The sequence below is a fragment of the Alternaria infectoria genome (genome assembly GCF_024043175.1).
Source record: "Alternaria infectoria strain BMP 0036 chromosome Unknown scaffold_7, whole genome shotgun sequence".
Taxonomy (NCBI): Eukaryota; Fungi; Ascomycota; class Dothideomycetes; order Pleosporales; family Pleosporaceae; genus Alternaria; species Alternaria infectoria.
Window position 1 is genome coordinate 1,319,831 of NW_026250696.1, and position 14,099 is coordinate 1,333,929.

The 14,099-nt window shown below is 53.4% G+C and overlaps 7 protein-coding genes across 7 annotated transcripts; 2 read left to right on the plus strand and 5 right to left on the minus strand.

The window, feature by feature from the left end:
• Nucleotides 1-1,495: 1,495 nt before the first annotated feature.
• On the minus strand, nt 1,496-2,246 carry J4E92_005296 (uncharacterized protein; the record flags this gene model as incomplete). Its single annotated transcript, XM_051496679.1, has 2 exons — nt 1,496-1,925; nt 1,978-2,246. The coding sequence occupies 2 exons, from the start codon at nt 2,244-2,246 to the stop codon at nt 1,496-1,498; spliced, it is 699 nt and encodes a 232-aa protein (XP_051353399.1).
• A 1,064-nt stretch (nt 2,247-3,310) lies between these two features.
• Nucleotides 3,311-4,366, minus strand: J4E92_005297 (uncharacterized protein; the record flags this gene model as incomplete). Its single annotated transcript, XM_051496680.1, has 1 exon — nt 3,311-4,366. The coding sequence occupies one exon, from the start codon at nt 4,364-4,366 to the stop codon at nt 3,311-3,313; it is 1,056 nt and encodes a 351-aa protein (XP_051353400.1).
• A 213-nt stretch (nt 4,367-4,579) lies between these two features.
• Nucleotides 4,580-5,812, plus strand: J4E92_005298 (uncharacterized protein; the record flags this gene model as incomplete). Its single annotated transcript, XM_051496681.1, has 1 exon — nt 4,580-5,812. The coding sequence occupies one exon, from the start codon at nt 4,580-4,582 to the stop codon at nt 5,810-5,812; it is 1,233 nt and encodes a 410-aa protein (XP_051353401.1).
• Nucleotides 5,813-6,681: 869 nt separating this feature from the next.
• Nucleotides 6,682-7,947, minus strand: J4E92_005299 (uncharacterized protein; the record flags this gene model as incomplete). The annotated part of the gene is made up of 1 exon (XM_051496682.1): nt 6,682-7,947. One exon carries the CDS (start codon nt 7,945-7,947, stop codon nt 6,682-6,684), a length of 1,266 nt encoding a protein of 421 aa, XP_051353402.1.
• A 236-nt stretch (nt 7,948-8,183) lies between these two features.
• J4E92_005300 (uncharacterized protein) lies at nt 8,184-10,812 on the plus strand (the record flags this gene model as incomplete). Its single annotated transcript, XM_051496683.1, has 3 exons — nt 8,184-8,206; nt 8,254-8,649; nt 8,697-10,812. The coding sequence occupies 3 exons, from the start codon at nt 8,184-8,186 to the stop codon at nt 10,810-10,812; spliced, it is 2,535 nt and encodes an 844-aa protein (XP_051353403.1).
• Nucleotides 10,813-11,368: 556 nt separating this feature from the next.
• J4E92_005301 (uncharacterized protein) lies at nt 11,369-12,778 on the minus strand (the record flags this gene model as incomplete). The annotated part of the gene is made up of 2 exons (XM_051496684.1): nt 11,369-12,535; nt 12,587-12,778. 2 exons carry the CDS (start codon nt 12,776-12,778, stop codon nt 11,369-11,371), a joined length of 1,359 nt encoding a protein of 452 aa, XP_051353404.1.
• A 725-nt stretch (nt 12,779-13,503) lies between these two features.
• J4E92_005302 (uncharacterized protein) lies at nt 13,504-14,037 on the minus strand (the record flags this gene model as incomplete). The annotated part of the gene is made up of 2 exons (XM_051496685.1): nt 13,504-13,763; nt 13,812-14,037. 2 exons carry the CDS (start codon nt 14,035-14,037, stop codon nt 13,504-13,506), a joined length of 486 nt encoding a protein of 161 aa, XP_051353405.1.
• Nucleotides 14,038-14,099: the final 62 nt, after the last annotated feature.

Below are 14,099 nucleotides of genomic sequence, written 5' to 3' on the forward strand. Positions count from 1 at the left end.
AAGAACTCCACTATCCTTGGTGCGATCAGCTCTTGCAATGTCCATCCACGAGTAAACCATCTACTTTCCTCGAATGCTGTATTCCAACTCTTTCCCTCGACTGTGTCTTCTAACAGCTCTGTAGTGACGTCTGCTAGGTAGACATAGCAAATATCAGCCTTCTGATACCATCGAAACATCGAATTAATAGCTTCCGAGAGCTCAGAACTGCTCTTTCGATCAATGCAACAGCTATCCACCCAGACATACTCTAGATGATTCTTTCTAGCCTGTGTGGCACAAAACCAGATCTTGCGATACCCCGCCTTCTCGGCACCCTTTCTGCAGGTTACATCCTCAAACGTTACTTCCTCGGAATCGGCACCCCATGTATGCGAGAGAATAGCATATGGTGGCACGATTTCATCGAGTATTTCCACGAGGCTGAAGGTATCGTTGTCCTCCAGTCGTAAGAGGCGCATAGCGGTAGATCTCAAGATCTTCAATGGGAGGGGATAGAAGGTAACGCCAACTATTAGTGGTCCATTCTGGAAGACGGTAGGCCGTTTTTGACGAGAAGCAAGGATGCAGAGTAGAAGTGGGTCTACGTGTGTAGATGAAGGTGTTAGGCTGAGCTGACACACGTGATGCGGGGTATCCAGACCTGGGCAAGATACCGTGCTGGAGCTCGTGCCGCACGGTTCCGCGTTGCGCACACGTACTGTGTGCTATGTTGACAAGAACGATGTCTTAATACCTAGAAGTGCTACCTTTTGCGCGCAGCACTGGCTCACTACCTAGTAACCTATGGATGTAGCTTTCGGCAATGAATTCCTACTCTTGGAAGTCTTGAATAGTTTGGTCCAGCTCTTGGAGCCTGTGCATAACAGGAGCGCTTCTTGTAGAAATATTCTTGAACGTTGCCCATCTTCTCCTCGTGTTCGCGTTCATCCCTTTCAACTTCATCAAGCAAGGATCGCAGGCCATCGTCGTGTTGACTGTCGACGACTTCGGATCGAACAAGGAGGGCGACCTATGTTCTAGGCATCTGTCAGTCACTGGAGCCAGACGGACACTGCTTAAACCTACCGTGATAGATCTAGGCAGCAGCAAGAAATGGTAGTGCAAGCAATATTAGGGGAGCGATCTGACCGAATCCCATTCATGTGTCAATATCAAAGGGACATCGCGTGATCAGCCAGCCGGCGCCGGAAAGCGCTCCAGGGCTGTTATGCTGCAAGGCTGATGTAGATGGAGAGGTGACACGTTCTTAGCGCGTTCGGCAGCGCGCGCTGGGCATGCTCCCTGAACCGGTTCGTCGGGCTTACTTGGCCCCTGATTCCCCCGACTAATCACAACTGCATTCCTCCAGGCATACTAATCACTGACTCATGTTGCTATCCAAGTGTACTGCGCAATATAATGGCATTTTTAATGACGATAAAGTGTGTGTATATATCTACAAGAATTCAAGCCGTAAGGCTTTTTGACCCCCCTACTTTGCAAGCGCAATTCTTCAAGCGCTCTCAACGGTGATGCTAGCGGATCCAGAGCTCTGGTAGCCCTCAGTAGCGAGGATCATGTAGTAGTGCGTACCAAGCTTCTGTCCGTACTTGGCCCAGGCATCGAAGTGGTTCTTGACAGTGATGGTACCACCGACGCGCTTGCTAGTCCTGACAGACCAGTACTGCTGGAAAGTAGCAGTGCCGTCAATGGAAGGCTGGTTGGTGCGGGTGGTCTGGAGGATGTCGTATGTGCCACCGTCAGAGGTGACGGAACCCTTCTTCTGAGCAGCAGAAGAGGGGTTGTAAGAGCCGTAGGTCTCGACGATGTAGTACTCGACAAGCGGGTTGCGAGTCCATCCGTAAAGAGAGACGTAGGAGTTTACGTTGGCAGCGTTCCAGGTACCAGAGTACTTGACCACCTTGTCAGGCGAGCCGGGGTTCCTAACGAAGAGAGTTAGCAGAGTGGAGAGCGTGGGTTCTGAGGGTGCCTTACCATCCCTTGCCAGCAACGAAGTTACCAACGTTGGACCACTGGACATCGTACTTTCCGGCAGCGCCGTTGTTGTAGGTGACCTGGCCTTGGTTGTCGGTCCAGAATGAGTAGAAGTAGCCGTTGTTGGTGCCTTCGCCTGGCTGGGTGGCGCGAGCAGTCAAGTTGGCAGACTCTTCCTGAGCACGAGCATCGAGGATGAGGCCGAGGGGCGAGGCGAGAGCCGCAGTGGCGCTACCGAGAGCGAGAATGATAGAAGAGAAGGCAACCATTGTGTTGATTCAAGTTGGAGATGCTTGGTGTCCTTCTTTCGAGGACAGTTGGGACTCTTATATACCAGTGGATGCGTTGTACCGTGCTGATCATTACCAGGGACCGCCGGTGAACTGCGGCTGCGGATCGAGGGAGCCTTACAAATTGGAGGGCACCTGCCGAGCAGGCGCACCTGGCGTATACCAGCCGTAGTAACTGTGGAGTGCATGGGAGCATGTCTACGTCCCGTCGCCGTGTGTGGAGCCGTGTCCTAAAAACAAGATCGAACCACCGGGTATTCAGGGTCTGAACGTAATGGTTGGACAGCTGTAGAGGCGTAGTTTTGAAACTCGAAACATTCATTTCCGCTGGAGATGCGTTCTGTGTGGACCTGTCATGCTATAGGCCCGATATACTGTGGTGCGACAAGAGTGGAGCGGAAAACGTCTTGGCCAGTCGAGAAACATGTTGACCCGCTACGTTCTGGATTGATCCTCCGTATCTTCGAAAACCATCTTATCGTCGCATTGCTGTACCTGAATGTGTGCATGTTGATTTGCACAAGCTTTTGCATCCTGATTAAGCTCAGTCAAGCACCGCGCCAACCCACGATGCATGCAGTCAAGCCACTTTATTTCCGCATCATCAACTTATTTGCATTTTATCCAGCTGGGCATGCGACATGCTCAGATGACCATAGGTGATATATTCACCGATGGTGTTGGCAAAAGCATTTGGTCTGGGACCAAGCATTTAGCCGGTCACTTAGCATTGTCAGCGCATTTGTAGCGAAGATCGTCGTGCTTAACTGTCTCAGCCCGGTTGCTTCGTCATGGATACATTGCGCCAAGATCTTTCCAAGATTCTTGGAAGCCGGAGATTAACATTTTGAAAGTACGGTGACATGATGCCAAGAAGTGAGGCAACGATGTAGTACGATTGATATTAATCTGGTGCCGGGACCGATATTCATTGATGGGTATGCCGGCTGACAGATGGGACTACACAATGTGCTCCCTTGGGTATCTCGGAATGAAGAAAGTATGACGAAGGAAGATGCCGGCTGTTGAGGTCCGCATCCAGATCAACGTCGGTCGTTCCACAGTCGATCGATAACCTGGAAAACCGCCGTGATCAACTTCATAGTCTCGGAGTCAATATGCTGTCCAAATCGCTGCTGCATCTTGTCGGGATGCCAGCGCACGCGCTCCGCCTTCAGCAGTGACGCAGGGTCCTCCTTCCACGTCTTTGTAGTCCGGAAAAAGCGCTCTATTTCCTCCTTGGAGACGTGATTTGCTCTGCCAGACACTACGGGCCATGGGATCATCTCACGGACCTTCGCATCTGTCTCCTTATCCAGACCTTGGGCGTTCTTCAGGCTGTCCCATTTGGCCGTGTAACTTTCCCATGCAGCCTCTGCCTCCTTCGCTTTCTTCCGCTCTTCGCCCCGACGCAGGCTCTCTTCCATGCGGCGTCGCATGCTCTCTCTTTCTGCTTCCTCCCGCTCGAGTTCCTCATCAAGCTGACTGCGTTGCGCTTTTCGTTTTTGACGCGCCCGTTCTTTCGCCTCGCGTTCTTCTACAATGTGCTGGTGGCTCTTCTCCCACATCTTCGTACGCACAAAGTCCGCATACTCCTCTTCCGTCATACGCTCCAGCTTTCCATCGGGGCCGGGTTTTGTGTCGGGATATATGTGTACGGGCTGGCCATATACACCTTCCCAGTACGCCGCACCTTCATCGTCGGCAAGCGCATCGAACAGCGACTCGCGGAAAGCGTCATCGGGAGCTGGGCCTGGAGAGCCTGTACCTAGATCCTCTAAGTTGTCGTATAATGATTCGCGGTGACGGTAATCAGGGTCGTAGTAGGCGCCGTCTCGTGTGGATGTCGGGTGACGATCTTGGTCGGAAGAGCGATGCTTGTGCTTATGTTTGCGCCTCGAGTCGCGGTGGCTGCGCCGTTCTTCGCTGGTCCGATCCGACCTGTGTCTCTTGGAAGTATGGTCATCGGTATCTTCGTCCTTGCTTTCGCTTTTGTGACGCTTTGAGCGATGTTTGGACCCAGACTTGAAGTGAAATCGTGACGCTTTGGCCGTGGTGTAGAGGCTCTCCGCCGGTGGATCGCTAGCCTGCTCCTCCATGATGAGGACTATGGTGGTTTAACCGACATTCATGCATGAGTGATATTTGTACAAGGTGTGCGGGTTGACGTGTCTGCAGTCATTGCGAACCAAGGGACGTGAATTGCGGAGAAGGCGCGGAGGTGTCGATGATTTCACTGGTCGCGCGCGCCTTGGCATGCGACAGCCCAATTCGCGGTCGCGACTCTGACACCATCCCAACTCAACATCAACATGTCATTCAAATTCGGACTCAATGTGAAGAACAAGGGCGCGAATCCACTCGCGAAATCGGCCGCCAAGCCTTCTCTGGGGAAGAAGAAGAAGCCGCTGTTCGACGAAGAGGAGGAAGATGTGAAAGGCAAATCCATAGCGGCTGACGGCGCCCAGGAAATCGGCGAGCTAAACTTCGAAGACACTCTGGCCGCTACCTCATCAGAACCCTCGAAACCAGCGCACTCAAAACCCAAGAAAGGCCAGCCTCCAGCTCCTCCGTCCAAGAAACCTAAGCCGAAAGAAGATGATCCCACCGCCATCGCGTACTCCGCCAGCGCTGCAGAAGCCGAGAAACGCGCACAGGAAGCTTTAGAAGCCGATGCTACCATATACGACTATGATGCTGCATACGACGCGCTCCACGCGGTCAGCGCCGCCAAAAAAGCTGCTGAACGCGACAGCGCCGCGGAACGGAAACCCAAGTACATGGATGCGCTCTTCGAATCCGCCGAGCAACGCAAGAAGGACCAACTACGGGCACGCGATAAATTACTCCAGCGCGAACGTGAAGCCGAAGGAGACGAGTTTGCGGACAAGGAGAAGTTTGTGACCGGCGCATACAAAGCCCAACAAGAAGAGACCCGAAAGGCCGAGGAAGAAGAGAAGAAGAGGCAAGAAGAGGAGGAAGAGAAAAAGAAGAAGTTTGGTATGCAGGGCTTCCACAAACAGATGCTCGCGGAACAGGAACGACGGCATCAGGAGGCTATGGAAGCAGCGGCGCAAGCACTGAAGGACGGTGTGAAGCCCGTTGTTGAGGAGGAAGAGAGGGAAAAGACAGACGCTGAGATTGTCGAAGAGCTACGTAAACAGGGCAAGAACGTCATACTAAATGAGGATGGGCAGATCGCGGACAAACGCCAGCTCCTCTCAGCAGGCCTTAACATCATCGCGAAACCCAAGCCCGCTTCCTCTGCCTCTGCCTCCACTACTGCTGCAAACCAGACGCAATCAGCATGGACGAAACCCAAACTCGGCAAGAATGCACAACGCGAACGCCAGACGCAGATGGTAGCCGAGCAGATTGAAGCGGCAAACAAGCGGAAAGCAGATGAAGAAGCTGAGGAACAGGCGAAACTGGAGCATGCACGGAAGAGTCAGAAGACAGAGAAGGATATCAGTAGTGCCAAGGAGAGGTATCTGCAGAGGAAGCGAGAGAAGGAGGCTGCTGCTAAGGCTGCGGCTGGGAAGTGAAGTAGCGTTGTGATACCCAATATACATTCTTGTGTGATTCTAAACAAGTAGTCTGAAGTCATCACACCCTCCTGACACCCTACACCAGTACCACGCAGTAGCAAGGAGGCTGGGAACGCACCATACAATGCATTAAACACTAAAGCAACACTGAATCCCTCCGCACCCCATCATCCACCTCATGCATCTCCACTATGGCACTCAAAAAAATCAAATCCCATCGGCTCTAGTTCACAAGCCTCCCTCATCCCGTGTGCCCCCGTGTTCATTCGATAGCACGCCGCTCTCGGCGAATTGCACCAGAAGTGGTCCAATGCCTTCGATCAGGAGGTCGGAATCACATCACTCGGCCATCCTGCAGTCGATGGAAAAGGAAAGTGCCAGTCTTTCGACGGCTTCAACCATGCGAAGAGCCATCATAATGGCGGTGAAGTTGCCATGCCCAATGCGGGAAGTGTTGGCGAATTCCGTTAGAGATTCTTCCACAACGGGGATGTCGCTTGTTCAATCCCCAAGCTGGAAGCAAGGTACCATTGTCCGCTGACGCGTCTGATCTTGTGTTTGGCGCATGTGACTGAGAGTGACGGTAGGACTGCGGCGATCGGCGAGGACCACTAATACTATAGTATAGTCTAAAACTACAGTGTAGGGTTATGTACCGAGGATGTTGAGATGAGCAGGAAAAGAGCGCGCAAGAAAGACATAATGCAGGAAGTTTGGATACCTTGTCATTCGGTTCACCAGATACAGTAGCAGAAGAGAAAGTTGTACCTAGGACTGGATGGCAGCGCCATCGGCTCTAGGAAGCCAAATAAATCATATTGTGCTTATGCCTTATTCCCCAAGAAAGATGTATAGACCTCACAATGTTACCAGCCGTATCTATTGCCTGCTTCTCTCTTGTTGCGAGCACCGGCAGCAAAATGGTCCTCCAGTGCATCTTTCTGGGTCGTCGCGACATTGACCAGGCTTCGAAGACTATTCTTTCCAGTTCCAGATATAGATTTGAGCGGGTTGTGCTGTACTGATTCGCCCTGTTGTCGTAGCTTCTCATTATGCGCATACTCCATATCTGTGTTGAAATCCTGGATTTTGGCGCCAGAGAAGTCCGGACCGCCGCGTCCTTTCTTGCCGAATAGTTGTCGGCGCTCTGCTTCTGACAAGTTTAACTCGGATGCGATATTGGTGAGGTTATTCGGATCCTGTCCACCGGTTGAGGGAGGAGGGTATTGTGTATACTGATTTGCTGGGGGCACGTCATAGAGGGCCTCTGTCATGGCGACTTCCCCTCCCTCTTCTGCGCCATAGAGTAGTGGCTGATAGTTCCCATCAGCCGTCTCTTTAGGAGCGCTTTCTGCTTCATTGGAGACGCTAAAGAGAGAGACCTTGGGTTTGCGCGGCTTGGTTTCAGGAGGTGGTAGTTGCGATTGCGGCGTAGATGTGCTTGTGCTTGTCGTGGTGCTCGTCTCGTTCGTTGCGGCTGCCGGTCGAGGTGCTGTGGGTTTCTTCTTCTTTCCCTTGCCGACAGACATAGGTACAAAGCGTGGCGTCGCTGGCTTAGATACGTGCTGTGGCCCAGGTTCCACGTTCATCTCATGTTCCGCTATCTGAGGCTTGGTTTCTGTCTTTGTCTCCGATTTGGGTGTTGGCAAGTTCAGCATTGCCCGAAAGTCTTCTCTCTTCATAGGTTCCTTCTTTATCGGGTTGCCAGTCTCGTCATACTCCTCTGCCTCCACTTTTGACTCCCTCTTGAATGCAGGCTCCGCGCCAGTCTTAAGGTTTATTCCAGATGCGAGACCTTTCCCCAGCCCCCTGCTTCCTGTCTTTGAACCCTCAGACGCTGTGATGGCGTTTACATTTGGTTTCTTCGGCGCGGGTAGCATTGCATTGAAGCCGCCAAATGACGAGCCCCCGCCCAGACGCGGCTTCTTCGACGGTGGCGCATCATCTTGAATATCGTCTTTTTGTGATCGCGACAGCGACGCGCCTGGAAGGTTGACCTTGATCCGTCCTGGGTTGGAGCGATCGACGACTTTTTGGAAGGCGGGTTTCGCAGTGGGTTTCGCGACTATTTTCGGCGCGGACGGCGCTTCGCCATCGGATTCTGAGTCGGAATAGCCAGCGAGTAAGTTCATCGTGGCTGGGTCGCGGTTGTCAAGAGGTTTGTGTTGGGCGCAAGAAGTCGGAAACTTGACAATGATCTCACTGCACGCGCGCCTGGACAAGGGCCGATGCCAAGCCAGGGTCCAGGGCACGCATTCACATCCCCACATGCGTCACTGCGGCCTCGCTGCATGGCTTCATGATACCCTTTCAGCTGGTCTGAGCATACCCTTCTGTTACGAGACTATGATACCTTGACCTTCCCACCATGTCGCTCCTTCAGAACGAAGAGTAAGCCCACCTGCCCCCGTGGCGCACGCCGCAGCTAACTTGGGCAGCTTTGTGCTATATCAGCTTCGAACCGCGTACCTCTCCTCGATCAAAGACGGCGTAGGCGAACGATTGATCAATGTAGACTCGAGCGTCCTGAACAACCCCGCATTTCGCGCCGCAGGCTGGGTTCCCAATGCCGCCGACATCAAGCGCACCTACTCCCCACCCATACCCACCGCGATCACTTCGGAATACTTCCAGGCCCCGCGGTCAGCTGGCCTGAAGTCGCCAGAGGGCTTTGGCGAAGATGACGACGAGGGTGGCATGGTCACTGGAGGGGCAAGCAACGACACGGTCGGACCTACGCTCAATGCGAAACGGAGGCGAAGGAAGGAACAGTTGGAAGAAGATGATAGCAGTGACTTGAGCGACGAGAGCGATGACGATGACGATGCGCAGAGGTAGCTGATCACCATGCGCTCCATGGACTGAACTGACGGATTGCTAGACCAGCCAACCAGATCAAGTTCACCAAGATGCCGCTACGGACGCGCTCAGGATCGTCGCCCATGCCTGGATCAGCCCTACGCAATGAGCTGGCAGAAGCTGGAGAAGGCCCTTCACTCATGATCACGTCTCCATCACGGCCGCCGGACGACGTATTGCGAAGAGGATCATTGGGCACCGTAGAGGTGGGCAAAACCCGACCAAGAAGGGACACCATAACTAGCAGTGAGATGTCTTCGGAGAACGAGTTTGACAATTCGTCATTCAGAAAGAGAAGAGTCAACCCGCGCAAGGCCGCAGGTGCGAGCCAAATGCTTTCCAAGCGCATCGAAGAAGACTCAGGGGAGGCTGGTGGCGCACGCGCACGCGCACGCCTGGAAGCTCTGGACGAAGGAGATGAATCAGATGACTCCCTCACATCCGAATTCTCTGGCTCCGACGATAGCGCGTCTCTCATCGGTGCAGGAGGTGATCCGCTGGACTCCTCTCCCGCAGGTGGCGACCTTCCCACCATGCCGGGCTTGACGCCTTTCCAAAACATGTCACCGAAGAAGAAGAAGGAGCCAATCGCACCAACATTACAAGCACTGCCACCGCCGCGACCCATCAGTTTCGTACTACCAGTGAGCGCGTTGACCCAAGCACTACGAGCCAAGGAGCAGAAGCCATCGAATCCGCTACAGCGCTTTGCCATGTGGAACGCTGCTAGCGAAGCTCAGCAGAACCCTTTATACATCAAACTTTACTGTCCATTCTCTTCGAAACCTTCAAAGCCTGTCGAGCTGCTGATCCGGAAATTCAGTGACAAAGGCGAGGGTCCTACTGTCGCAGAAGCAATCGGATATGCACTACATCGATATCAGGAAGAGAAGCTGGAACCGCCGCTGTCGCCCGAACAGATGAATGTTAACCGCTGGGTCATGCGCATGTACGATGACGGTGAGGTTGACGACGAGTTTCCACCTTTGACCAGGAACAAGCCGTTGAAAGACTTCGCTTCGAACAACGCCCGTGGTATGCGACCTCGAGCACGAGATAAGCCATGGGACGAGTTCGCACTTGTGGAGGCATCTCAACGAGAGTTTGGCGAGAACGAGAAGCTCACCCCAATCTACAGTCAGGAAGCAGCTAGTGCAGTCGCGTCGCAAACCGATGGTCCTGACGAGAAGGAAGAGAAGAAGCCCCTCAAGCCTCTTCCAAGTCGCGCGAAAAGCTTCAGGAATCCCATTACCGGCCCTTCGTTTGCGCCCACTGCGACGCGCAAAGATACCAGTAACCTTGCCGACGTACCAAAAGTCCCACAAACACATGCTGCTAGCCGCACTGGAGCCCCCAAGACAGTCAATGTCCACTTCACCGACGAAAATTTCAACACAAAACACTTCAACATACCCTGCACCACTGACACTTACATTGCTGATATCTTCGATCAAGTATGCCACGACTTACGCTTAGAGAAAGCTTTGTATATCCTCAAAGTTAGCGGCAGCACTACGGTAGCGCCACCTGACCGCACCGTAGAGGCTCTTGACACACGGATGGATCTGGATCTCGTGCGTCGCCGGTTCGTAGGCGACGGTGTCTACGGTCTTTCGGGATCGCCAGGGTCCTCATCACCCAATGCACCACTCATCATCAGTACCGGTGGCGCGCCAAAGAAGACAAAGAAGGGCGACCGAACCAACGCCGCTGTCTCTGGCCAGGGTCTAATTCATCCACTCGCCAGGAACGGCGACTCTGGTGCTCTGGCTCTCACAGCGACGAACTACTACCGCCGCTATGCCGTCCTTCGCAAACAGCCCATGTCCTTTGCCTCTTCTACATCTCGCATCATTGCTCTCGATAATGAGTACATTCATATCATGCCCGGAGAGTCCAAGACAGGAGCACGAGGTGGCTTTGGTGTTGAAGGCCAGGGCAAAACGACGACTGTGCATTTCAGCAGTGTAGTCGGTAGCAAGGTCAGCAAGAAGCATCCCAAGATGTTCCGAGTCATCGTCTTCAAGGAGCGCGAGACGAAACGATATGACTTTGAAGCTCAGAGTACCAATGAGGCAGTGGAGATCGTCCGGGAGATCAAGAACGGTGTTGAGAGATTCTCGCAAGGCATCGTATGATTATGACGCCGTACAGCTGGACTACTGCATGGCTTTTGTCTTCTTGATATCAAATTTGGGATGGATGCGATCGTGTTCTCGCCGATATGGATTTTCAGGCGTGGGTGGTTTTAAAATGGCGTTTGAATTGCGATTGCAAGTTTGGTCTACTCAAAGGGAAGATACCTCAAATACATAGATATCCTGCTGATGTACATATAAATTCAACCTCTCGTCTGCGGCAGATCTGACGATGTTTGCAAAGCCATGCTCAAGACTACGCGTCACGTTGGAGACTCAAAATGGTCAGACCTCGTAGAACATATACGCACCAAGAAAAGCAAGTTTGTGTGAGAATTTGAGATTCAGAAAAGGCTTGGAGACAATGAGCTTTCACAGGCTCTCTACAACGGACCATGACTATTAAAGTTTAGCCCTGCGATCATTCTTTCTCCTACGCACGCACATGTTGTATCTTATACATCGAAAGAGTGACTTGTCAACTTGTCAACTTGTCCATTTCATTATATACATTTTCAAAAGGCTCAACTTCTACGACGTGGCCATCTCCAGTACCCTACATACCCCAACTAAACTCATCCGCACCATTCGCCCACATACCAAAGATTTGAATAGGGAACTTATCCGCAATATATTGGTATCCAGCAGGGCCAGGATGAAGATAATCACCCGAGTCGTACAACGGGTTGAGCTGACTGGGGACGCTGGGGTCGGCAAGGAACTGATCAAAATCCACAACGGCATCGAAAACGCCCGACGTGCGGATGAATGTGTTGATGCGCTGACGCGTCTTCTCGCGCTCAGGATCGGAGTAAGGCTGCTCGGTGAAGTTGGCTGGCGCGCTGAACGGTGTGATGGTGGCGCCGAAGACGGGGATGCCGTGGGCGTGGATGAGGGTCACCATTTGTTCGTATGCTTGAGTCAGGCCTTGGTAGACTTGTTCTTGTGCCTCAGGCGTTGTCGCTGCGGTTCCAATATCGTTTACTCCTTCGAAAATCATGGCGTATTTGACACCCGGATGGGCGAGGACGTCGCGGTCGATGCGACCGAAAGCGTTGGGACCGAGACCGTCGGCTAGAATGCGATTTCCGCCTGCAGCCAAGTTACCGGCTGAGATGTACTTGGTGGAGGGGTTCTTCTGGAGACGTGCGAGGAGGAGGTCGGGCCACCTGTTGTTCTGGTTGGTTGTAGATCCACGGCCGTCGGTGATCGAGTCGCCGACGATGAGGAGGGAGCCGACGCGTGGTTGTACCCAAGCTTCGATGGAGGAGAGGAAGTACCAATGCGCCACGGATTGTGTCGTAGAGTTGCTAATGTCTAGACTAGCCGAGGAGACTGCGTTGCCAAACTGGAACCAACTGGTTGTTCTAGAGCCGGGGTGACTGGTGATGCTGTTCGTGGTTTGTCCGCTTGCAAGGTACATAGTGACAGTGATGATCTGCTGCGCCTTGATTTCGAAGTTGATGGGGTCGGACACTGCGAGTGCGCCATTTGGCACGCTAATACCATCCTTGCCTCCGAATGTTACTTTCTGGACGGTCTTGGGTTGAATCTGGTGGATGCCGGCGGTCTGGTTCAACGGAAGCGCGACTGTCACAGCGGTGATGGGAAGATTGGAGCCGCCAAACACGTTGGAGAATTTGAGACGGATTTGCTTGGCCGAAGTGGTCATGTACAGAGTCTGTCGAACTGTCGAGTTCACGAAGACTGCGCCTGTCTGGTTCTATATGATGTGTTAGTACAGAATCAGTGAAGACTTGATGGGTGGACGTACGAATGGAGCTGGAGGCAGGTTTGCAGGCTCGGTGAGCTGTGGCATTGATGCCCATGCATCGACCCAGTGGCCATTGGAAGGGTTAGGTCGAGTGGTGTGCTTGTCGGAAACCCTCTTCTCAACCTCAATGGCATGACCTTGAACGGACACTGCAATGCCCACAAGGAGCACTGCTAACCTGGAGAAAATCATGCTGGTTCAATTCTCAATCGAAGGTTCAGAGAACGACAATCCTGCAGAGGAAAAGCGCTGGGGCTCATGCATGATTAATACTACATCGTGTACGGGCCCCAAATTACGGAGGTAGGGAAAGAAGAGAGGCTAAGCAGGAACACGAGCATAGATCTGGTATGGCGCAGGAACCGATCTACAGGCTGTCCTGAAAGAGTATCTGGGGTGCCGTTAGCATGTGGGGATTTGCGGAGATGGTCGGGTAAATTGCGCGGGTGGAGGAAACCTGGTTGGTGGGCGCATTTCCTGCCTCGCCTTTTACCCATCGGCTGCAAAACCGCGTAAACTGCAATCGTGACGTTACTGCGCGCTATTCGGGCCGCGGGCACAATTGTTCCGTTAGCGACAGGAATGGGGGAAGAAGAAGCGAGTGGGAAGAATCATGCATCCGTATTCATTGGTATCGTGGTCCATGCAACAACAAAATAACGCCGCCCATGCAATGCCCGGAAGATAGTTAACGCCTGACAACCTGAAGGGTCGTCTTGATATGTCGTACCCGGCTGTGAAATGGAGTCAGCCAGACGTGCGACTGCAGAAAGAAAACTGTGGCGCCCATCCATGAGAGACGGCAACCGTGTATCTGATCATGGCTAGGTGGGTGCCAGAAGGTGGAAACCTGGCGACATGAGCTCCCCCTACTATCGAGAAGACGTCGAGGTCCGTCACTACCGGCGCGCTCAGACTCAAAAGTCGTCATCGCTCTCTGCCTTCTTCTTTTTCCGGCTTGTCGTCTTCTTCTTCTTGCCATCCACGTCCATGTCGCCCTCACTCTTCTCGGGCGCGTCGGCGACCTTGGACACGATCTCGTTGAGGAAGTCGAAGCGGTCGGTCTTGGTGATGGCTTGCTTGAGGTGGATGGAGCCGACGCGCTTGGAGTTGCGCGCTTTGGCTTCGGCGGCGGCTTTGGTGACGAGGGAGATCATGAAGAGCTCGAGCGCTTTCGCTGTGGAGAGTTAGATATGCTGGAGAGTGTCGCGCGGGCAGTACGTACAAACGACGACGGGCGTGACCTGGGCGACCTTGCCGACATCGTCGTCGGCCTGCATGATGCGCTTTATGCGGGCGACGGGGAAGTGGTTCTTGATGGTGATGTTGTCCGTGTTGGGCGTGTCTGCCCCGCCTACGCCATTGCTCGCGTCTGGCATGGCGGGCACTGACGCGTCGGGCAAGTAGTCTGCATCCTGCATGCTCTCCTCCTTCTTGACGCCGCGAGGCATACGAGGCGGTGGCGCAGGGTCGCTCTGCAGCGGCGGATCGGTCGTGGGCGGTGGGAGGGCGG